The sequence below is a fragment of the Leucoraja erinacea genome, chromosome 6, assembly GCF_028641065.1.
Source record: "Leucoraja erinacea ecotype New England chromosome 6, Leri_hhj_1, whole genome shotgun sequence".
NCBI lineage: Eukaryota > Metazoa > Chordata > Chondrichthyes > Rajiformes > Rajidae > Leucoraja > Leucoraja erinaceus.
In genome coordinates, this window is record NC_073382.1 from 420,268 (window position 1) to 444,280 (window position 24,013).

The 24,013-nt window shown below is 45.3% G+C and overlaps 1 protein-coding gene across 3 annotated transcripts in view; it reads left to right on the top strand.

Moving 5' to 3' along the window:
- The first annotated feature begins 3,667 nt into the window (after positions 1–3,667).
- LOC129697817 (probable bifunctional dTTP/UTP pyrophosphatase/methyltransferase protein) overlaps positions 3,668–24,013 on the top strand; it is a 39,951-nt gene continuing 19,605 nt past the window's right edge. The window contains exons 1-6 of one of the 3 annotated variants that reach the window (XM_055636446.1): positions 3,668–3,736; positions 5,391–5,524; positions 12,674–12,805; positions 14,803–14,850; positions 18,013–18,077; positions 19,223–19,287. In XM_055636446.1, coding sequence (XP_055492421.1) covers positions 5,432–5,524; positions 12,674–12,805; positions 14,803–14,850; positions 18,013–18,077; positions 19,223–19,287 — 403 coding nt within the window. In that variant the 5' untranslated portion in view covers positions 3,668–3,736; positions 5,391–5,431. Of the gene's footprint in view, positions 3,755–4,860; positions 4,942–5,390; positions 5,525–12,673; positions 12,806–14,802; positions 14,851–18,012; positions 18,078–19,222; positions 19,288–24,013 lie in introns of those variants that run through there. The other 2 variants (XM_055636445.1, XM_055636447.1) reach the window with 2 other exon arrangements.

A 24,013-nucleotide genomic window follows, 5' to 3' on the forward strand; every position in this document is an offset into this window, starting at 1 on the left:
TTTTATAGAGCTGTTTAAGATCATGTGAGGAATAGATCGAGCTGATGCGCAGTCTCTTGCCCATGTAGGCGAATCGAGGGGCAGAGGACATCAAAGTTCAAAGGACAAAGGTTCTTTATTTGACCTTTGAGATCATGAGAGGAATAGATCGAGTTGATGCACAGTCTCTTACCCAGAGTAGGTCAATTGAGGGCCAGAGGACATTGATTTAAGGTGAAGGGGGAAAGATTTAATAGGAATCTGAGGGGCAACTTTTTCACACAGAGGGCGGTGGGTGTATGGAAGAAGCTGCCACAGGAGGCAGTTGAGGCTGAGACTCTCCCAACATTTAAGAAACAGTTAGACAGGTATATGAATAGGACAGGTTTGGAGGGATATGAACCAAATGCGTGCAGGTGGGACTCGTGTAGCAGGGACATGTTGGCTATTGTGGGCAAGTTAGTCACATTATGACTATGACTTTCTCTATGCTTGTCCCATTTGCCCATGTTTGACTCACACATATCGCGCTAAACTTTTCCTATCCAGGTAACTATCTTTTAAATCTGCCTGCCTCAACAATCTCTGCCGGCACCTGGTCCATATATGTGCCACCCTTTGAGTGAAAAAGCTGTCCCTCGGGTTCCCTATTAAATCTTTCCTCCCTCAACTTAAACCTCTGCACTCTAGTTCTTGATTCCCCACTCCTATAAAAAAAACGACCCTGCATTCACCCTACCTATGCCCCTCATGATGTTACATGCCTCTATCAAAATTACAGCTGAGGGGAGGGGGAAGAGAGGCGAGTGGGGTGAATCTCACATATACCTACATTAACCACGTTAGTATACATGCATAGAATTAGATCTAGGTGATTCAAGTACAAATAGACAAAACAAACATTTTGATCAAAGATAACCTTAAAGCAAACAAGACCCGTTTCATGGTAAACGTAAATGACCTTTTAGACTTTTGATGCCTGGGTACACAAGATTTCAACCTTGAAACGAAGCATAGAACAAACACAAATGTGTTGCATGCTTATGCAGTGGTGCAATAGAAACATCACTGACGTCATTTACTCAGACACCACATCTAACGTTCTACAGACTTGGATGAACAATAACATACTTCAACATTTCTAGCTTGCTTGCTGAAGCATGATAGAGCAATAAGGATGACCAAGGCTGGGAGCTGAACATCCAGGGATATTCAATATTCAGGAGGGATAGAGAGAAAGGAAAAGGAGGTGGGGTAGCGTTGCTGATTAGAGAGGAGATTAACGCAATGGAAAGGAAGGACATTAGTTTGGAGGATGTGGAATCGGCATGGGTAAAGCTGCAAAACACTAAGGAGCAGAAAACGCTGGTGGGTGTTGTGTACAGGCCACCTAACAGTAGTAGTGAAGTTGGAGATGGTATCAAACAGGAAATTAGAAATGCGTGCGACAAAGGCAAAACAGTTGTAATGGGTGACTTCAATCTACATATAGATTGGGTGAATCAAATGGTAGGGGTGCTGAGGAAGAGGATTTCTTGGAATGTATGCGGGATAGTTATCTAAATCACCATGTAGAGGAACCAACGAGAGAGCAGGCTATTTTAGACGGGGTAATGAGAAAGGGTTAGTTAGCAATCTTGTTGTACGTGCCCCCTTGGGCAAGAGTGACCATAATATGGTTGAGTTCTTCATTAGGATGGAGAGTGACATTGTTAATTCGGAAACAATGGTTCTGAACTTAAATAAAGGTAACTTTGAGGGTATGAGACGTGAATTGGCCAAGATTGACTGGCAATTAATTCTAAAAGGGTTGACGGAGGATATGCAATGGAAGACATTTAAAGACTGCATGGATGAACTACAAAAATTGTTCATCCCAGTTTGGCAAAAAAATAAATCAGGGAAGGTAGTGCATCCATGGATAACATGGGAAATCAGGGATAGTATCAAAGCGAAGGATGATGCGTACAAAATTAGCCAGAAAAAGCAGCATACCGGAGGACTGGGAGAAATTCAGAGACCAGCAGAGGAGGACAAAGGGCTTAACAAAAATGGAAACAAAATGGTGCTGGGACCATTTACAATATACATCAATGATTTGGATGAAGGGATTCAAAGTAACATTAGCAAATTTGCAGATGACACAAAGCTGGGTGACTTGGACAGGTTGGGGGAGTGGGTAGATGCATGGCAGATGAAGTTTAACGCGGATAAATGTGAGGTTATCCACTGGTAGCAAAAACAGGAGGGCAGATTACTATCTAAATGGCATTAAGTTGGGAAAAGGGGAAGTACAACGGGATCTGGGCTTCCTTGTACATCAGTCTATGAAAGTAAGCATGCAGAGGGGGGGGGGGGGGGGAATCCGATCAAAGGTAGTCCGAGGGCCGCTAATGAGGTAGATAGTAGTTCAGGACTGCTCTCAGGTTGTTGATAGGATGGCTCAGTTGCCTGATAAAGGCTGGGAGGAATGTCACTGAATCTGGAGGTGTGCGTTTTCACACATCTATACCTTTTTCCTGATAGGCGAGGGGAGAGGAGGGTGGCATGGCGGAGTGTGACCAGCACCTGCAGTTCCTTCCTAACATGGACAAAATTCTGGAGTAACTCAGCACGACAGGCAGCATCTCTGGAGAGAATGACCAGGTGACATTTCTGATGAAGGGTCTCGACCCATAGCAAAATAGAAACATAGAAAATAGGTGCAGGAGTAGGGCCATTTGGCCCTTCGAGCCGAATATATGATCATGGCTGACCCGAAACGTCACCCTTGCCTTCTCCCCAGAGATCACTTTCAGTTTAGCTTATAGTCACATGTACCAAGGTACAGTGAAGTGCTAACCAGTCAGCGGAAAGACAATACATGATTAATTATCATTTACAGTGTACCGATACAGTGTACCGATACAGTGTACAGTGTAGCCGTCACATACAAAACCGAGTCCCCCTAGTCCTCACCTTTCACCCCACCAGCCGTCACATACAAAATTCATCCACTTCACCACTAACTTCCATCCGGCACTCAAATACACCTGGACCATTTCCGACACTTCCCTACCATTCCTTGACCTCACTATCTCCATTGCAGGTGATAGACTTCTGACCGACATACACTACAAACCCACTGACTCCCATGGCTATCTGGACTACACTTCTTCCCACCCTGCTTCCTGTAAGGACTCCATCCCCTACTCCCAATTCCTCCGTCTACGCCGCATCTGCTCCACGGATGAGGCGTTCCACACCAGGACATCTGAAATGTCCTCATTATTCAGGGAACGGGGGTTCCCCTCCTCCACCATAAATGAGGCTCGCACCAGGGTCTCTTCCATACCCCGCAACACTGCTCTCTCTCCCCATCCCCCCACACGCAACAAGGGCCGAGTCCCCCTAGTCCTCACCTTTCACCCCACCAGTCGTCACATACAAAATCTCTCCAGTGTACAGAGATGCTGTCTGTCCCGCTGAGTTATCCCAGCATTTTGTGTCTATCTTCGGTGTGAACCAGCATCTGCAGTTCCTTCCTACAGATGACAATGAAACATTCTTAACTCTTGAAGGGTCTGTAGTCAATCCCTTTGATGACAGACCTTGGCGACGGCACCCGTTGAAGAACGCCTGCGCGATGCCGGCAGCCCGGCAGCCGTCCGCGGAGCATGCGCAGTCATGCGAAGGCGGCATTGGTCGCGCATGCGCGCCGGTTTGCTCGGATGCCGGCCTCCGCCGTGCCGACCGCGCATGCGTGCCTGTGTCCATGGTCAGTGCGGACGCGGGAGTGAGTGTGGGGCTGGAGGAGAGGGAGAGGGGTGGAGAAGGGTGGAGAGGAGAGGGAGAGGGGTGGATGGGAGAGGGAGAAGGGTGGAGAGGAGAGGGAGAAGGGTGGAGAGGAGAGGGAGAGGGGAAAGGAGAGGATGGGAGGAAGCAAAGAGAGGGAGGGAGAAAGAAGTTGAAGGTGGAGGAGAAGGAAGGAGAGGGAAGAAAGGAACATGTTGAAGGGAGAGGAGAGGGAGGCAGGAGGGAAGGAAGGAAGAATTTGGTGGAAGGACAAGGAGAGGGGAGAATGAGGGAAAGGGGGTGGAGAGGGATGAGGAGGGAAGGAGGTGGGAATGAGGGAGGGGATGAAGGGGAGAGATTAGAGGAGGGGAGAGAGAGGGGCAAGAGGAGGGAGGGTGAGTGGAGAATGAGGTAGGGGAGAGATTAGAGAGGAGGGAGAGAGGAGAATGAGGGAGAGGGAGAGAGAGAGGGGAGGTAGGGAAGGGGGCAAGAGGAGGGAGGGAGAGAGGAGAATGAGGGAGGGAGGGGGGCAAGAGGAGGGAGGGAGAGGGGCAAGAGGACGGAGGGAGAGGAGAATGAGGGAGGGGTGGAAGGGGAGAGATTAGAGGAGGGGAGGGAGAGGGGCAAGAGAAGGGAGGTAGAGGGGGCAAGGAAAATAAGGGGGGAAATGGCTGGGGGAAGGGCAAGTGCAGGGGAAGGAGAAAGGGTAGATGGGTGAGAGAGGTGACAGGAGGGTTGGGAGAAGCAGGTGTCACAACGCTAGTGAGTGCACCAGTGCATGGGTGGCAGTGAGTGTGTATCGCTGCTTGTATGTCAGTTAAGTTCAAGTTTATTATTGTCACTTGTGTGGAGGCACAGTGAAGAGCGTTGGAAGGAACTGTAGATGCTGGTTTAAACCGATGATAGACACAAAAAGCTGGAGTAAGTCAGCGGGTCAGGCAGCATCTCTGGAATCTGAAGAAGCGTCTCCACCCAAAATGTCACCCATTCCTTCTCTCCAGAGATGCTGACTGTCCCGCTGAGTTACTACAGCTTTTTTGTGTCTATCATCGGTACAGTGAAAAGTGTTGTTTGCACACTATCCAGCCAGATCAGAAAATATGTACCATTGCATTTGTTCCCATGAGTGTGACTGTGACTGTGTCCTTCTGCTTTTGTGTGCGATTGTCGAAGTGTGTTGTGTGCATTTGTCTTGCGGTATCTGTGGCTATATTTGTGGACCTGCCTGTCAGTACATACGCGTGGGTTAGTGCCAGCCTTTTTAGTATTTAAGTATTTGTATCGCAGTTATGTTCATGTTTTGCTGTTAGTCTGCTAACATTATGGGTTTTTGGATCCCTGCACATGTGTATCGTTTTCACACTTCTCTACCTTTTGCGCGATGGGGAAGAAGATGCCAAGGTGTGGCTCGTCCTTGATTATGCTGCTGGCCTTGCCGAGGCAGCGTGAGGTTGTGTGCAGGCAGATCAGTGATGGTCTTGGCATCATGTTCGGCACAGACATTGTGGGCCGAATGGCTTATTCTTGAGCTGTATTGTTGCACGTCCTATGTTCTGGTTTAAAAGCTTGTCCGACTTCATGGGGCACACACCTACATGTATAGTTAATGATAAATACCCTTCTCTGTTACTTTACAGATCCTGGTTAACACCTTGTAGAATTATAGACCACAATCATCATGGTATTGAATGCTGTCATTTCCAAACTAGCCGGGAAACGCGTGGTTCTTGCCAGTGCCTCACCGCGTAGAAGAGAAATTTTGAACAACGTTGTAAGTTGCAGTTTACTATCATTCAATGTTCATGAGCAGTTTAGTTTAGAGATACAGCGCAGAAACAGGCCCTTTGACTCACTGAGTCCGCACCGACCAGCGATCCCCACACATTAACACTACCCTACACACATTAGTGACTGTTTTACATTTATTCCAAGCCAATTAAACTACAAACCTGTACGTCTTTGGAGTGTGGGAGGAAACTGAAGATCTCGGAGAAAACCCACGCAGATCACGGGGAGAATGTACAGACAAGCACCCGGAGTCAGGATCGAACCTGGGTCTCTGGCGCAGTAATGCAGTAGTTCTACCGCTGTGCCACCGGGCCGAGTATTTGAGCTTCACACAGCAAAATAGGCAGGGAAGCTCCAAGATATCGGTGTTTTGTTCATTGAAGTATACAACATCATCATTGAAGAATACATCGTGGTTGAAGTATACAGGAGGTCAGTCCTCAGACTCAACAGCCACAGGACAGAACGAAATGCAGATGCTGGAATCCTGTATAAAACACCAATTACTGGAGTAACTCAGCGGGTCAGGCAGCTTCTCTGGAGGAAGGCCCTTCAGTCCAACTCCTCCATACCGACCAACATGACCCATCTAAGCTAGTCCCATTTGCCTGCATTTTGTCCACATCCCTTTAAACCTTTGCTACCATGTACAGGTAGGTCCAAGTGTCTTAAATGTTGATATGAGGACCTGCATATGCTGGTTCATTTATGTTTTTAAAAATGCTCGAGTAATTTAGTGGGTATTTTTGGACCCTGCATATGCTGGTTCAATATCTCATTTAAAAATGCTCGAGTAATTCCATATATTTTGGCTGACCCCCCCCCCCCCCCCCCCCCCCCCCCCCCCCCCCCCCCCCCCCCCCCCCCCCCCGAGTGAAAAAGTTGCCCCTCGAATTCCTATTAAATCTTTCACCTCTTACCTTAAACCTATATCCCCTTGTTCTTAATTCCCCTACCCTGGGTTAAAGGCTCTGTGCATTCACCCTTACAATTACCCTCATGATTTTATACACCTCTATAAGATCACCCCTCAGCCTCCTGTGCACTTAGGAAGGATATTGATAGGTGACTTTTCGGATTGGGACCTGTCCATGTGTCTTTTCAACTCTGTTATAGTACCTAAACAATCTCCCCTGGCAGCTCATTCAATATGCCTATCGACCTCAGTGAAAAGGTTGCCCCTTAGGTTCGTACTAAATCTATACCTTCTCATCTTAAACCTATGTCAACTTAAACCTATTTTATGATTCTCCTACTCTGGGTAGAAGACTCTGCATTCGCCCTAGGTAGACAAAATTGCTGGAGAAACTCAGCGGGTGAGGCAGCATCTATGGAGCAAAGGCAACGTTTCGGGCCGAAACCCTTCTTCAGACTGCATTCACCCTATCTGCTTCCCTTATCTATTTAGCTACCTCTATTCTCAAAAGTGCTCAACGATTACCTTGACAAAGTGCTTTATTCCCTCTGGTTTCTGGGGATCATCTTCTGTCGGGGTAATCCACAACCCTATGGTATACCTACCTCTATCACTTTCTCTGGCTGCTCGTTCCATTTACACATCACCCTCTGTGTGTGAAAAAAGTTGCCCATCATATTCCTAGTAAATCTTTTCTCTCTCGGCTTAAGCCTTTGTCCTCTAGCTATAGACTCCCCTACTGCGATGACTGTGGACGTTCGCCTCATCTATGCCCCTAATTATTTTACATACCTCATAATGTAAGATCATCCCTCAGCCTCTTATTTGCAAGAAAAGAGTCCCAGCCCAACAAGCTTCTTACAATTCAAACCCTTCAATCCTGGTAACATCCGCGTAAATTCTTTTCTGCACTATTTTCAATTTAACGACATCCCCTACAGAAGGGATCGAAAATGCTTAAAAGTTCCTTAAAAGAGCAATATCCCCACTTTTTTGGAATCCCTGACCCAGAATCAAATTGGAGAAGGAGCAGCCGATAGATATACTGCACCTTAAGCCAATCTTCATTTCTGTATGGAGGTAAAATCAAATTCTTCATCGTAGAACATAGAACAGTACAGCACAAGATTGTCTGTGCAGAACCTTATGTCAGAAACATTTCTTATCTAAGCACGCAAGTACTATTGCAAAGTTTAAGAAACATTTGGACTGGTCCATGGATTGGGTAGGTTTAAAGGGATATGGGCCGCAGGCAGGTAGGACAAGTTTTGGGGCATCGAAGGTAGACAATAGTGCTGGAGAAACTCAGCGGGTGCAGCAGCATCTATGGGGCGAAGGAAATAGGCAAAGTTTCGGGGCGATACCCTTCCTCAGACTTTGATGGGGCATGATGGTCGGCGTGAGCAAGTTCTGTTTCCATGCTGTATGTCTCTGTGACCCTCCAATCTCTGCATATCTATTAGTTTATCCAAAATCCCTTTAATGCTACATTCATATCTGCCTGAAACATCACTTAGGGCTAAAGGAATCAAGGGATATGGGGAAAAAGCAGGAACGGGATCCAGCCATGATCATATTGAATGGCGGTGCTGGCTCGAAAGGCCGAATGTCCTACTCCTGCACCTACTTTTCTATGTTTCAATCTCCCAGTAGCACCTTCCAGACACTCAACACCCTCTGCGTTTTAAAAAAAAAAAGTTACCTCGCATATCACCTTTAAACTTTGCCCATCATTAGTATTTTATTTCTCCATCCTGCGAAAAAGGTTCTGATTATGCCACTCATAATTTTAATATATTTAATGATTCTGCTACTGAATTATTCTGCTTGGGAGAGCATATTAGATCAGTTCTTGAGAAAACAATCCGTGTCCATACAACCTCTTCCTCAAGCTCCCCTAATCCAGGCATCATTCCAGTACACCTCCTCTGCACCCATTCCAAAGCCTCCACATCCTTCCTGTAATGGGGTGACCAGAACTGCACACAATACTCTAAATGTTTAAGAAAGAACTGCAGATGCTGGAAAATCAAAGGTACACAAAAATGCTGGTGAAACTCAGCGGGTGCAGCAGCATCTATGGAGCGAAGGAAATAGGCAACGTTTCGGCCCGAAACGTTGCCTATTTCCTTCGCTCCATAGATGCTGCTGCACCCACTGAGTTTCTCCAGCATTTTTGTGTACCTACACGCAATACTCTAAATGCGTCCTAACCAAAGTTCAATAAAGCTTCATCATGATTTCATAGATAAAGGTTTTAGTGTACCCCAAGCTGCCATGTGTCAATGAAAATGTAATGCTTTTGAACTAATGAGGGACAGATATATTTTTTTTTCTAAGATCTCTTTATGATATAAGATGGCGGGGCTGCCTTAGCAGCTGCGGCTCGCCTGCAGTCCGTCGGTTTTTTTGTTGTTCTTTTGTCCTGTTTTAGTTAATCTTTGGTTTATTAGGTTGTGGATGTGTGTGGGGGGGGGGAGAAACATGTTTTTTGGTCTCTTCCTTGGGGGGGGGCGGGGGGGGGGGGGGGGGGGGGGGGGGGGGGGGGGGGGGGGGTGACTTTTCTTGTCGTATCCCCCGCCCCTGTCTCCGCCGAGGCCTAATTGCGGAGCTGGGGCAGCGGCAGCGGCGACCTGGCCTCGGAGCTGGGGCAGCGTTCTGGCGGCAGTGGCCACTCGACCCGACCGCGGGCCCAGTGTCGAGAGCTCGCAGGTTACAGATTGCGGACCTGTTCTCCGGAGCTCCCGCAACAACAGCTGCGTCCGCTGGACTGGAGGGCCGCAGCTTCGGCAACTTCCACCTCCCCGGGCCGCGGAGCTGATCCAGCCCGTTCGCGGAGCTCGGATTCAGCCGCGGGACTGACACTACTTATCATCGCCCGGTGGCGTCACAACATCTGAAGGTTACACAAAAAAGCTGGAGAAACTCAGCGGGTGCAGCAGCATCGATGGAGCGAAGGAAATAGGCAACGTTTCGGGCCGAAACCCTTCTTCAGACTTCTTCAGACTGAAGAAGGGTTTCGGCCCGAAACGTTGCCCATTTCCTTCGCTCCATAGATGCTGCTGCACCCGCTGAGTTTCTCCAGCTTTTTTGTGTAACCTTCGATTCTCCAGCATCTGCAGTTCCTTCTTAATCACAACATCTGAAGCCTGGATCGCCTCGGCACAGAGGGAGAATAAGAAGGGATGAGACAAAGACTTAAGACTTTTGCCTTCCATCACAGTGAGGAGGTGCCTGGTGAACTCACTGTGGTGGATGTTAATTTGTGTTTATTGTGTGTTTTTTGTCATTTTGTACTATATGTAGGACTGCAAGGCAACAAAAATTCGTTCAGACCGCAAGGCCAGAATGACAATAAAGGCTACTTTGACTTTGACTTTGATGAGCAAATTATACTTTCAAAAATATTATTACAACTTGGATATGCTATTATTAACCTGCTGTAAGGCAGCAACTCTACCGCTGTGCCGCGATCATTAGAAAGCAGGAGATCTTTTTTAAATAGAGAGAGTGCAGTGATAACTAATTGCTGGCTCCTGGCTTCTCGGGGGTACGACCCCATCATCCGATATCACTCAAAGATTTAATTGGCGCATTGGAAACACAAAGAGAATTGTTGTCATAATTTGTCGATTAGTCCTTAACTTAAACAGCCTCTGCATTTCCTTGTGTCTAAACCAGCAATAGACAAATTATAGTGGGCAATAAAATACAGTTCCAATGTGCAAATAATGAGCAAATTATACTTTTTAAATGTTATTACAACATGGATAAGATATTATTAACCTGCTAACCTTTTAGTTCCTGTCCTGTTTCAAAATGTAAACTTTGAGTTGACTGTGGTGTTTTTTCCAATTTTCCTCTTTCAATATGGTAACTATTATGTTTTTCCTGTTTCTATTGTGGTGCTTTGGAGTTGGATACTTATTTTGCATAGTCAAGTCAAGTCAAGTCAAGTTTATTTGTCACATACACATATGAGAAGCCCAATAGCTTCAGCAGTAGCCTTTGTTATCTTCATAATCTCTGCAATGAGTTTGTTTATGTCATTAACAAATTAAATCCTTCACCGCCACAAGGCAAGCCCAGAATTCATATACGTTTTCACAGATCTCTATCTTAACTACACTTAAGGGTGGCAGATTGACGCAGCTGGTAGAGCTGCTGCCTCGCAGTTCCTCACAGCTTCAGAGACCCAGGTTCAATCCTGACCTTGGGTGCTGTCTATGGGGCATGTTACCCCCAGTGACCGCGTGGGTTGCCACAGGGTGCTCCGGTTTCCCCATGCATGCTAAAGACGTGCGTGTTTGTAGGTACATTGACCTCTGCAAATTATCCCTTGTTTGTAGGGAATGAATGCAAATGTGGGATAGCGTAAAACCAGGGTACAGATCGACACAAAATGCAGGAGTAACTCAGCTGGACAGGCAGCATCTCTGGAGAGAATCAATGGGTGACGCTTCGGGTCGTGGTACAGAGTTGACATGGATAAGCTTTTTCCATTGAGAGTAGGGAAGATTCAAACAAGAGGACATGATTTGAGAATTAAGGGACAGAAGTTTAGGGGTAACATGAGGGGGAACTTCTTTACTCGGAGAGTGGTAGCTGTGTGGAATGAGCTTCCAGTGGAAGTGGTGGAGGCAGGTTCGATTTTATCATGTAAAAATAAATTGGATAGGTATATGGATGGGAAAGGAATGGAGGGTTATGGTCTGAGTGCAGGTAGATGGGACTAGGTGAGAGTAAGTGTTCGACACGGACTAGAAGGGCCGAGTTGGCCTGTTTCCGTGCTGTAATTGTTATATGGTTGAGACCCTTCTTCAGACTGGTATCAGGCGAGTGGGAGGTAGATAAGGAAGTGTATAGATAAGGAAGCACAAGGTGTGAAACCAGGACAAAGGGAATGGAGATCAAGGAAAATGAAGACTAGATCATTGTCAGTTGTGAGAAGGTAACAACAAAGCAGAGATAAAATGTAAAGGAAAGAACTGCAGATGCTGTTTTAAATCGGAAGTAGACACAAAATGCTGGAGTAACTCAGCGGGTCATGCAGCATCTCTGCCAGAGATAAAATGTAGTTAGAGACAGTAAGTCTGGTGGGAGAACTGGGAAGGGGGAGGGGATGGAGAGAGAGGGAAAGCAAGGGCTACTTGAAGTTAGAGAAGTCAATGTTAATGCCACTGTGGTGTAAGTTGCCGAAGCGAAATATGAGTTGCTCCTCCAATTTGCGCTGGGCCTCACTCTGACAGTGGAGGCCCAGGACAGAAAAGTCAGGTTGGGAATGGGAGGGGAAGTTAAAGTGTTCTGGGAGATCAGGTAGGTTTAGGGAGACTGAGCGGATGTGTTCAGCGAAACGGAACTAGAGTGACCATGTTATCGATGGTCAGCGTGGACCTGGTGGGCTGAGGGGCCTGTTTCCATGCTGTATCTTCCAATCAATCATTGATCTGTTAAATCTTAAAAATCCTTGTTTGACAAAATAATTATATCAGTTTTGAAAAGTTCAAACAAGTGGTTTCTATGACTTTAAGGTGAGTTGAAAATATTCTCAACTCTTCATAACATGCCCTGTGAATAGTCAAACTCATATTTAAGGCGACATTGTGTTCTAAATCCTTTCTCTCTGCCCTTTAATCCCCAATTAAACTCCCACACCCCGGGGAATGTAGTTCTAGTCTATTTAACTGAAAATAATTGACATAATAATCTTAAGTTTAATTGTCGCGAACAACACAGCAAGTAAATTTTTACTTGCATGATTCTACTTCATTTTTTTAGTTTAGAGATAAAGCACAGAAACGGGCCCTTCGGCCCACAGGGTCCGTGCCGACCAGCGATCACCCCATACACTAGCACTATCCTACACATACTGGGGACAATTTACTATTTTACCAAGCAAAATTCCTGAAGATTAGTCAAGCATGATTTCCCCTTCGTAAATCCATGCTGACTCAGACCGATCCTGTTACTGCTATCCAAAAGTGTGGCTATTTCATCTTTTATAATGGACTCCAGCATCTTCCCCACCACCGATGTCACAGGCAGAACGTACAAACTCTGGACAGATAGCACCCATAGTCAGGATCGAACCTGGACCTCTGGCGCTGCAGGGCAGCAAATGTACAGCCGTGCCACCCAGTACCTCGAGAACTCTTTGTCCCATTCTCTTTTTATATGTTTCCCAAAGCATTCTCTCGTTTTTTTTACCACTGACAGGGTCTTAGATTTGAAGTGGTGCCCTCTTGGTTTAAGGAGACACTTGACAAGTCTATTTTCAAAACCCCCTATGGATATGCAAAAGAAACTGCAAAGGAGAAGGCCCTTGAGGTGGCAACAAGAATGCACTTGGTAAGTAATTAAACATTGGATTCATCGGCTTTCTTATTACAGAGCAGTAGCAATTCTTAATGGGCCGCTGAAATTTCAGTTAAGGTCATAATACTTTTAAAATAAAGGCTATAATATTTTAACATAAATAGCAGCGAGAGAAATTGTAGTCACGTGCTATTTTAGGACTGCAAATGGTGTATATATAATGCAGTCAGATGCTTGGCTCTGCTCAAAGCGGCAGTCTGTACAAGGGTCACTTAAGAGAAATGATTTTGAAATGTAAAATAGAAAATACAGTAAACCTTCGCAATAGCAGACCACACGGGGGAGGGATGATGTTTCTTATAGCCGATTGTCCGTTATAACCGAGTGAGGGGGTAAGTCTTACCTAGTTTAATCCAAGGCTAAGGAGGGGAAGAAACATGTTGTGGGTGGGGGGGGGGGGGGGGGGGGGGGGGAACAGCTTCATCCAAGACTGTCAGAAATTGCAGTGAATTGTGGGCGCAGCTCCAGACCATCACACAAGGCAACCTCCTTTCCATTGACTCCATTTGCACCTCACGCTGCCTCGGCAAGGCCAGCAGCACAATCAAGGACGAGTCGCACCCTGGCCACTCCCTCTTCTCCCCTCTCCCATCGGGCAAAAGGTATAGAAGTGTGAAATCGCACACCTCCAGATTCAGGGACAGTTTCTTTCCAGCTGTTATCAGGCAACTGAACCATCCTACCACAACTAGAGAGCAGTGCTGAACTACTATCTACCTCGTCGGTGACCCTTGGACTATCTGCGATTTGACTTTACTGGCTTTACCTTGCGCTAAACGTTGTTCCCTTATCATGTATCTGTACATTGTGAATGGCTCGATTGTAATCATGTATTGTCTTTCCGCTGATTGGTTAGCACGCAACAAAAGCTCTTCATTGTACCATGGTACACGTGTTCATAAACTAAACTGAACTGAAACCAGTGGGAATTCACAGGCCAGGGAACCACACACGGTACACGGGGACGGGCCCGGTACACACACCACCTTCATGCTCTCCGCTCTCGCAACCGGTAACGCCACATGACGCCAGCTCGTTGGGTAACTGGCGGAAGTGAAGGGGAAAAGATTTAACAGGATTCTGAGGTGTAACTTTTTCACACAAAGGGTGGTGGGTGTATGGAACGAGCTGCCAGACGTAGTTAAGGCAGTGACTATCCCAACGTTTCAGAAACAGGTAGACAGGTACATGGATAGGACCAGTTTGGATGGACATTGGCCAAACGCAGGCAGGTGGGACACGTTGTCCGGTTTGGGCAATTTGGGCTGAACGGCCTGTTTCCACGCAGTATGGCTCTTAAGTGAGGGTGAGGGGGGGGGTGGTAGTACAACGAGAGCCTTGGTCTGCTATAACTGAAATCTGCTGTGTAGAGGTCCATTACTGTGAGGTTTATTGTAAATGAGACAAGCATCTTGCAATGTGCCACTTTGCATTTTTTAATTATTTGAACAGTGCCAGGATAACGCAAAATATATACTAAAAACTGAGTTAGATATTCTAATTTTCAGTGGTGCATCTAAGGTGGATATTCTGGGTTAATGAGATATAGCAACCCCACCCTGTGTCAGTATCACCCTGTGATCAGCACCGCCATTTTGGCAACCATTTTGAATTACACATTTGTAGAACGTGCATTAATCTATCATCAGCAATATAAAAACACCATTGAACAAGCTTGAAAATTGGATTTCCCAATTTTCTAAAAAAAAACAGGATTCTGGATGTTGCAAGAATCACATGATGAAGCAATTATGTAATTCCTTAACATTGTTGCCAGCTATTTCCATGCCAATGGCAATAATACACCTTTGAAACCTTTGAAACGGTTAGCAAAATTTCAATTTTGGTCTGCTAGCAATGGTTTCCCAAAACATGTTTACTTCAAAAAAAAAAATTTCTGAAGTATAGTTTTTATTGAGCTGTTTTGGAAGAATGTCAATAAGAAAATCTACAATTTATTCCATCAACAGAAACATTTCAAGACTCCGGACATTGTTATTGGTGCAGACACTGTTGTGGTAAGTAAAAGTAGGCAAGGCTTGAAAGAATTCTCTGAATAATGAAATTGTTATTTCAATTCTTCTCAATTCCCTTCGCTCCATAGATACTGCCTCACCCGCTGAGTTTCTCCAGCATTTTTGTCTACCTTCGATTTTCCAGCATCTGCAGTTCCTTCTAAAACATCAATTCTTCTCATTGCATTTTAAAGTAAATGCCCAGCAACAGAATGGAGGAAAAAAAACCCATCACAGTTATAATTTATTTTTAATTGTTGTAAAAGTAGAAATAGCTTCTGCATTCGCTTCAACTTGCAATCTGGTTAATTTGGATAAAAGAAAAGATGTGGATCAGTTCATAGACATTGAAAGGGGTCCTTCGTTCCAACTCTTCCATGCCAACCAAGATGCCCACCTGAGCTAGACCCATATAGAACATGGAATAATACAGCATAGGAACAGGTCCCTTAGCCCACAATACCGTGCCGAACATGATACCAGGTTTAACTAATCTCCACTTGATCCATATCCATCCAATCCCTGCATATCCATGTGCCTATCCAATTGCCCCTTAAATGCCACTATCGTATCTGCCTCCGCCCTTCCAGGCATTCACAACCCTCTGTAAAAGAAAAAAAAACACTTGCCCTGCATATCTCCTTTAAATGTTACCCCTCTCCCCTTAAAATAGTGCCCTTTAGTCCTTGACATTTCCACTCTGGGCACACCTTCTTCTTGGTTTCTTGGTCCTCCGAAATATTCCAAATGGAATTTAAACTGGAGGTGGTGGAGGGGGGACTTAAGCCAGAAAGGGTTATTGGAAAGAAAGAGCTACTTTAAATTTAGTTGCATCTGGTTAGGTAACTATAGTAGGGTGAAGATTATTCCATGCTTTAATTGTGCGGGGGAAGAACGAATTGCTGTACACATCTGTCTTGGTAGCTGGAATCACAAATTGGATCGAATGCCCTCGTCTGCTCCTAATTGGTTTGGGTTTGGTGTAGGTCTTGTAGTCTATGTCGAGCTGACCATTATCTACCTTATCTTCAATGCCTCTCATCATTTTTATTTTATTTATACTTTTATTAGGTCTCAGCTCGGACTCCGATTCTCCAGCTAAAACAATGCAAGTTTGTCCAACCTCTCCTTAAAGCTAATACTTTTATATCCGGGCAGCATTCTGGTAAACCTCTTTTTAGAGTTTAGAGTTACAGTGTGGAAACGGGCTCTTCGGCCCACCGAGTCCACGCTGATCAGCGATCCCCGTAGGCTCGCATTGTCCTACAGCCTGGGGACAATTTACAATGTTTACCAAAGCCGAATTAACCGATTAACTTGTACGTCTTTGGAGTGTGGGAGGAACACCCGGGAAAAACCCACTTGTTCATGGGGAGAACGTACAAACTCCATACAGACAGCACTCGTAGTCAGGATTGAACCTGGGTCTGCGGGGCTGTAAGGCAGCAACTCTACCGCTGCGCCACCGTGTCGCCCCTATTGAAGTTTGGTATACTACTTATTTCAATAATCTATTGAAGTTTGGTCCAGACATTTTGAACATTAGCGTGCAGCATAGCAAAGTTACAGTACCAACGTGGGTTGATGAAGTTCAGGTTTGCATTCCTCAATAGCGTAATCCTGTTACACCATCAGGAGTACTGGAAGAACTCGGCAACCAAGCAACTTATGTGCAAAGAGGCATCATTGTTTCAGGCTGCAGGCTTCTCGGAAGCGAGTGATTCTGGGAACGGGTAATTGCTATGAAATGTGGACTGTTGCCTCTTCATACTCATGCTGTTTTAGACTGTCTGAGTTCCCGCACAGCTCTGTTTTTGTTTCACATTGCAGCATTGGTGACTTTATTTTCCATTACTGGAGACATCATGTTCTGGTGCCAGCTGACCTTTGAGCGTCAATGTGTTATGCCGTCCCACAGTGAACGTCACAACCAGCTGTGCTATGCCTGATGAAAGTTCACTTTCCCGTGCTGTTTAACAATTCAAGGGATGGACTGCACCACCGGCAACTCAATGTTTAATGCCTTTAGTCAAACCACAAACAACTCTTTGCTTTCCACTTTAGACTTTTAGACATACAGCATGGAAGCAGACCCTTCGTTCCACCTAGTCCGTAACAACCAGTGACCGCCCCGTACACTAGCACTAGACTAAGCTCCATGGGCAATTTGCCCAGAACAGGTGTCATAGGTTATGGGGAGAAGGCAGGAGAATGAGGGAAAGATAGATCGGCCACAATGGGTGGCACATTGGTGCAATGGTACAGTTGCTGCCTTACAGTGCTTACAGCGCCAGAGACCCGGGTTCGATCCCGACTACGCCTGCCGCCTGTACGGAGTTTGTACGTTCTCCCCATGACCGCGTGGGTTTTCTCCAATATCTTCGGTTTCCTCCCACACTCCTAAAACATACAGGTTTGTAGGCTAATTGGCTTGGTGTAAATGTAAATTGTCCTGGTAAATTATAAATATAAAGTGTTTGTAGGATAGTGCTAATGTGCGGGGATCGCTGGTCAGTGCGGACTCGGTGTGTCGAATTGTCCGTTTCCGCACTGTATCTCTGTATACGTATCTGATTGAATGGCGGTTGATTTGATGGGCCGAACGGCCTAATTCTGCTCCTATCACTTATGAACTTATGAATTTACACTTTGCAGAAGCCAATTAACCTGCAAACTCTGCGCAGTTTGTACATTCTCTCTATGATCACATAGGTTTTCTCCGGGTGTTCTAGTTTCTTCCCACATTCATAGAGTCATCAAGTGATACATTGTGGAAACCTGCCCACACCGGCCAACATGTCCCAGCTATGCTAGTCCCACCTGCCTGCAATTGGTCCATATCCTTCCAAACCTGTCCTATCCATGTACTCGTCTAACTTGTTTCTTAAACGTTGGGTTAGTCCCATCCTCAACTACCTCCTCGGGTACCATACACCCACCACCCTTTGTGTGGAATAAGTTACCCCTCAGATTCCTCTTCACCTTACATCTGTGGTCCTCGATTCACCTACTCTGGGCAAGAGACTCTGTGCATCTATCCAATCTATTTTCCTCATGATTTTATGCACCCTATAAGATCACCCCTCATCCTCCTGCGCTCCAAGGAATTGAGGAGATTACAATTCACTGGAGATGTGATTTTATTCTTTATATTCCCTTTTTCAGTGCATCCATGGTGACATTCTCGAGAAACCTGCAAACAAACAAGATGCATACAATATGTTGTCAAGGTTGGTTTACTTTTCATCTGTAGCTGACGTACTGACTTGTATTTCACAGGTTCATTAATTCATAAGAGATTAGAACAGAATTGGGCCATTCAGCCCATCAAGTCAACTCCGCCATTTTCTTACAGAGGAATTTTTAAAGTCAGAAGGTGGTGAATCTGTTGAATTCATTGCCACAGAAGGCTGTGGAGGCCATGCCAATGGATATTTTTAAGGCGGAGATGACAGATTCTTGATTAGTATGCGTGTCAGGGGTTATGGGAAAAAGGCATGAGAATAGGGTTGAGAGAAAGAAATCTGCCACAATTAAATTATGGAGTATACTTGATGGGCCGAATGGCCTAATTCTGCTCCTATAACTTATGAACCTATAAGAATGACAAGTTAACTCGACCTGAGTTGGTGAGCAGAATGGTGTATTGAAGTGCCGCCTTGAATATAGTTTTGGAAAGATGCAAAGGTGCTGGCTTTGGCTATGTATATGTCTATTAAATGAGATTACCCTTTATTGAAGATTAAATATTTGACGAAAGATATTGGGCAACAGATGCCTTGAGGTGCTGAGGGTAGAAACGAAGGGCTAGAACAAGGTGCTTTTAGCAAGTATGTGGATAATTTTACTAGGGGTAATATGTGGAGAAGAGAGTATGGAATGGAGTAGATCCATGGAGATTTGGAAGTCAGTGGGTGGGATGAAGGAAAGCAATTCTCGAAATGCTTCTTGTGCAGTAAAGAACTGCAGATGCTGGTTACACAGATAGCCACAAAATGTTGGAGTAACTCAGTGGGTCAGGCAGCATCACTGGGGAAAAAAGAATAGGTGATGTTTCGGGTCGAGGTCCTTTTTGAGTTTGAAGAAGGGTCTCGACCTGAAACGTCACCTATTCCTTCTAGCCAGAGATGCTGCCTGATCCACTGAGTTACTCCAGCAATTTGTGTCTATATCTAGAAAAACTCTTGTTCCAAGCGAAACATGATGGACAATGGAGAGGGAGCATTGACGTTATTGGGATAATTGACCATGTTAAGTGCACAGAGAAGATATGGAAAGACAATGCATCATGTTGCTATTTCATAAGATCATTTAATATTGTGTTTGTATGAGCTCGGGACAATTTTGTACTGATTTCTTGTGTTTTTTTATTTAGACTCAGCAATGAAGAACATAGTGTTTTCACCGGGGTTGCAATTGTCCAATGTATCGGCAAAACTAGTAAGGGTTCTTTTTGGTTTTCTGAAAATGTCCTTGCTTTTTTATTGTCAGGCATTTGTTGTAAACATAGAAACATATAAACATACAAATTAGGTTGGAGGAGTAGGCCATTAGGCCCTTCGAGCCTGCACCGCCATTCAATATGATCATGGCTGATCATCCAACTCAGTATCCCGTACCTGCCTTCTCTCCACACCCTCTGATCCCCTTAGCCACAAGGGCCACATCTAACTCCCTCTTAAATATAGCCAATGAACTGGCCTCGACTACCTTCTGGGGCAGAGAGTTCCAGAGATTCACCACTCACTGTGTGAAAAAAGTTCTTCTCATCTCGGTTTTAAAAGATTTCCCCCTTATCCTTAAGCTGTGACCCCTTGTCCTGGACTTCCCCAACATCGGGAACAATCTTCCTGCATCTAGCCTGTCCAACCCCTTAAGAATTTTGTAAGTTTCTATAAGATCCCCTCTCAATCTCCTAAATTCGAGAGAGTATAAACCAAGTCTATCCAGTCTTTCTTCATAAGACAGTCCTGACATCCCAGGAATCAGTCTGGTGAACCTTCTCTGCACTCCCTCTATGGCAATAATGTCCTTCCTCAGATTTGGAGACCAAAACTGTACGCAATACTCCAGGTGTGGTCTCACCAAGACCCTGTACAACTGCAGTAGAACCTCCCTGCTCCTATACTCAAATCCTTTTGCAATGAAAGCTAACATACCATTCGCTTTCTTTACTGCCTGCTGCACCTGCATGCCTACCTTCAATGACTGGTGTACCATGACACCCAGGTCTCGCTGCATCTCCCCCTTTCCCAATCGGCCACCATTTAGATAATAGTAGTCTGCTTTCCCGTTTTTGCCACCAAAATGGATAACCTCACATTTATCCACATTATACTGCATCTGCCAAACATTTGCCCACTCACCCAGCCTATCCAAGTCACCTTGCAGTCTCCTAGCATCCTCCTCACAGCTAACAGTGCCCCCCAGCTTAGTGTCATCCGCAAACTTGGAGATATTGCCTTCAATTCCCTCATCCAGATCATTAATATATATTGTAAATAGCTGGGGTCCCAGCACTGAGCCTTGCGGTACCCCACTAGTCACTGCCTGCCATTGTGAAAAGGACCCGTTTACTCCTACTCTTTGCTTCCTGTTTGCCAGCCAGTTCTCTATCGACATCAATACTGAACCCCCAATGCCGTGTGCTTTAAGTTTTTATACTAATCTCTTATGTGGGACCTTGTCAAAAGCCTTCTGGAAGTCCAGATACACCACAACCACTGGTTCTCCCCTATCCACGCTACTAGTTACATCCTCAAAAAATTCTATAAGATTCGTCAGACATGATTTACCTTTCGTAAATCCATGCTGACTTTGGCCAATGATTTCACCACTTTCCAAATGTGCTGCTATCCCAACTTTAATAACTGACTCTAGCAGTTTCCCCACTACCGATGTTAGACTAACTGGTCTGTAATTCCCCGTTTTCTCTCTCCCTCCCTTCTTAAAAAGTGGGGTTACGTTTGCCACCCGCCAATCCTCAGGAACTACTCCAGAATCTAAAGAGTTTTGAAATATTATTACTAATGCATCCACTATTTCTGGAGCTACTTCCTTAAGTACTCTGGGATGCAGCCTATCTGGCTCTGGGGATTTATCGGCCTTTAATCCATTCAATTTACCCAACACCACTTCCCGGCTAACCTGGATTTCACTCAATTCCTCCAACTCCTTTGACCCGCGGTCCCCTGCTATTTCCGGCAAATTATTTATGTCTTCCTTAGTGAAGACGGAACCAAAGTAGTTATTCAATTGGTCCGCCATATCCTTGTTCCCCATGATCAACTCACCTGTTTCTGACTGCAAGGGACCTACATTTGTTTTAACTAATCTCTTTCTTTTCACATATCTATAAAAACTTTTGCAGTCAGTTTTTATGTTCCCTGCCAGTTTTCTTTCATAATCTATTTTTCCTTTCCTAATTAAGCCCTTTGTCCTCCTCTGCTGGTCTCTGAATTTCTCCCAGTCCTCCGGTATGCTGCTTTTTCTGGCTAATTTGTTCGCATCATCCTTCGCTTTGATACTATCCCTGATTTCCCTTGTTATCCACGGATGCACTACCTTCCCTGATTTATTCTTTTGCCAAACTGGGATGAACAATTTTTGTAGTTCATCCATGCAGTCTTTAAATGTCTTCCATTGCATAACCTCCGTCAACCCTTTTAGAATTAATTGCCAGTCAATCTTGGCCAATTCACGTCTCATACCCTCAAAGTTACCTTTCTTTAAGTTCAGAACCACTGTTTCTGAATTAACAATGTCACTCTCCATCCTAATGAAGAACTCAACCATATTATGGTCACTCTTGCCCAAGGGGGCACGTACAACAAGATTGCTAACTAACCTTTCCTCATTACTCAATACCCAGTCTAAAATAGCCTGCTCTCTCGTTGGTTCCTCTACATGTTGATTTAAATAACTATCCCGCATACATTCCAAGAAATCCTCTTCCTCAGCACCCCTGCCAATTTGATTCACCCAATCTATATGTAGATTGAAGTCACCCATTATAACTGTTTTGCCTTTGTCGCACGCATTTCTAATTTCCTGTTTGATACCATCTCCAACTTCACTACTACTGTTAGGTGGCCTGTACACAACACCCACCAGCGTTTTCTGCCCCTTAGTGTTTCGCAGCTCTACCCATACCGATTCCACATCCTCCAAACTAATGTCCTTCCTTTCCATTGCATTAATCTCCTCTCTAATCAGTAACGCTACCCCACCTCCTTTTCCTTTCTCTCTATCCCTCCTGAATATTGAATATCCCTGGATGTTCAGCTCCCAGCCTTGGTCACCCTGGAGCCATGTCTCCGTGATCCCAACTATATCATAGTCATTAATAGTTATCTGCACATTCAACTCATCCACCTTATTACGAATGCTCCTTGCATTGAGACACAAAGCCTTCAGGCTTGTTTTTACAACACTCTTACCCCTTATACAATTATGTTGAAAAGTGGCCCTTTTTGATTTTTGCCCTGGTTTTTGTCTGCCTGCCACTTTTACTTTTCACCTTGCTACCTATTGCTTCTACCCTCATTTTACACCCCTCGGTCTCTACGCTCACACATTTAAGAAACCCTTTCCCTTTAACCCCATCCTCCACTGTCCCATTCAACACCCCACCCCCCTTATTCAGTTTAAAGCCACCCGTGTAGCAGTGGCAAACCTGCCTGCCAGAATGCTGGTCCCACACCTGTTAAGATGCAATCCGTCTCTTTTGTACAGTTCCCCCCTACCCCAAAACAGATCCCAGTGATCTAAGAATCTAAATCCCTGCCCCGTGCACCAGTTCCTCAGCCACACGTTCAGGTCCCGTATCTCCCTGTTCCTGCTCTCGCCAGCACGGGGAACTGGAAGCAAACCGGAGATAACAACCCTGGAGGTCCTGCTTTTCAACATTTTTCCGAGCTCTCTAAAGTCACGCTGCAGAATATTCATCCCCTTCTTTCCGACATCGTTTGTGCCGACATGCACTACCACTTCCGAATGTTCACCTTCGCCCTTGAGGATTTTCTGCACTCTGTCCGTGACATCCTGGATCCTGGCACCGGGAAGGCAGCACACCATCCTCGCATCCCGTCTGTTGCCGCAGAAACCCCTGTCCGTACCTCTCACAATGGAGTCTCCCACTACAATGGCCTTGCCTGCCTTATTCCTTTTTGGTTTTGGCTCAACAGCCCTATTCGCATCGCAAGCCAGTCTGTCGCTCAGTGTAAACACGTCTTCTGTCCCAACAGCTTCTAAGCGGGTGAACCTGTTCACAAGAGGTACACCACCTGGGGACGTTGGCATTCCATGCTTCCCTCCCTTTCTCACTGTCTCCCACCTTCTCTCTTCCAGTACCTTAGGTGTAACAATCGTACTGTAGGACTTGTCGAGGAACGACTCCGTTTCTCGTACGAACCGGAGGTCATCCACTTTCTTCTCCAGTTCCCCAATACGGCCCTTCAGGAGCTCTACCAGGATGCACTTTTCTCATTTGTAGCAGCCAGAGGCACCAGCGGTGTCCTTGACCTCCCACATACTGCAAGCATCACACTGAATCAGCTTGCCTGACATCTCCTTCTTTCGTCTCTACCTCTCAAGCGTATATTGCGTGGTCTCCTCTCCAAAGCCTCCTCGCCGAAGACTCTCAAGCCAAAGACTCGCACTTTTCTCACAGGGCACTTCCCTCACTAGGCCGCTCCTCACTGCCGCTCGCTAAGAGCCGTCTTGCTTAAATTGACTGATCTCGGTTGATGATACATTTAATTGTAATTCCATTTGTAACTTTAATTTAACTACATACTTATCTGTATATTTCAACTAAATTACATTTTAATGCATATTCCCTGGTCTATTTCCCTAAAGTTTCCCTAAAGACCTCAACTCTCTGTTCTTGACTTTGTGCCAGATTCCTTGATATCTTTGGCCTGTCTTTTCCCTTTGTCGTTTTAACTGCTTGATTACATGACATTTTGATCTTCTAAACCAGGATTAACAAACCATCTTGATTCGTATGACGTCTTTGTGTAATCCATGTAATCCCTTTATTATTATGTTGAACTCTTCCAAAGACAACATATAATTGCTGAAGATTTTGCGTGCTGCCTCGCCCGCTGAGTTTCTCCAGCATTTTTGTCCACCAACATATAATAGCTGAAGTTCACTGTGACCT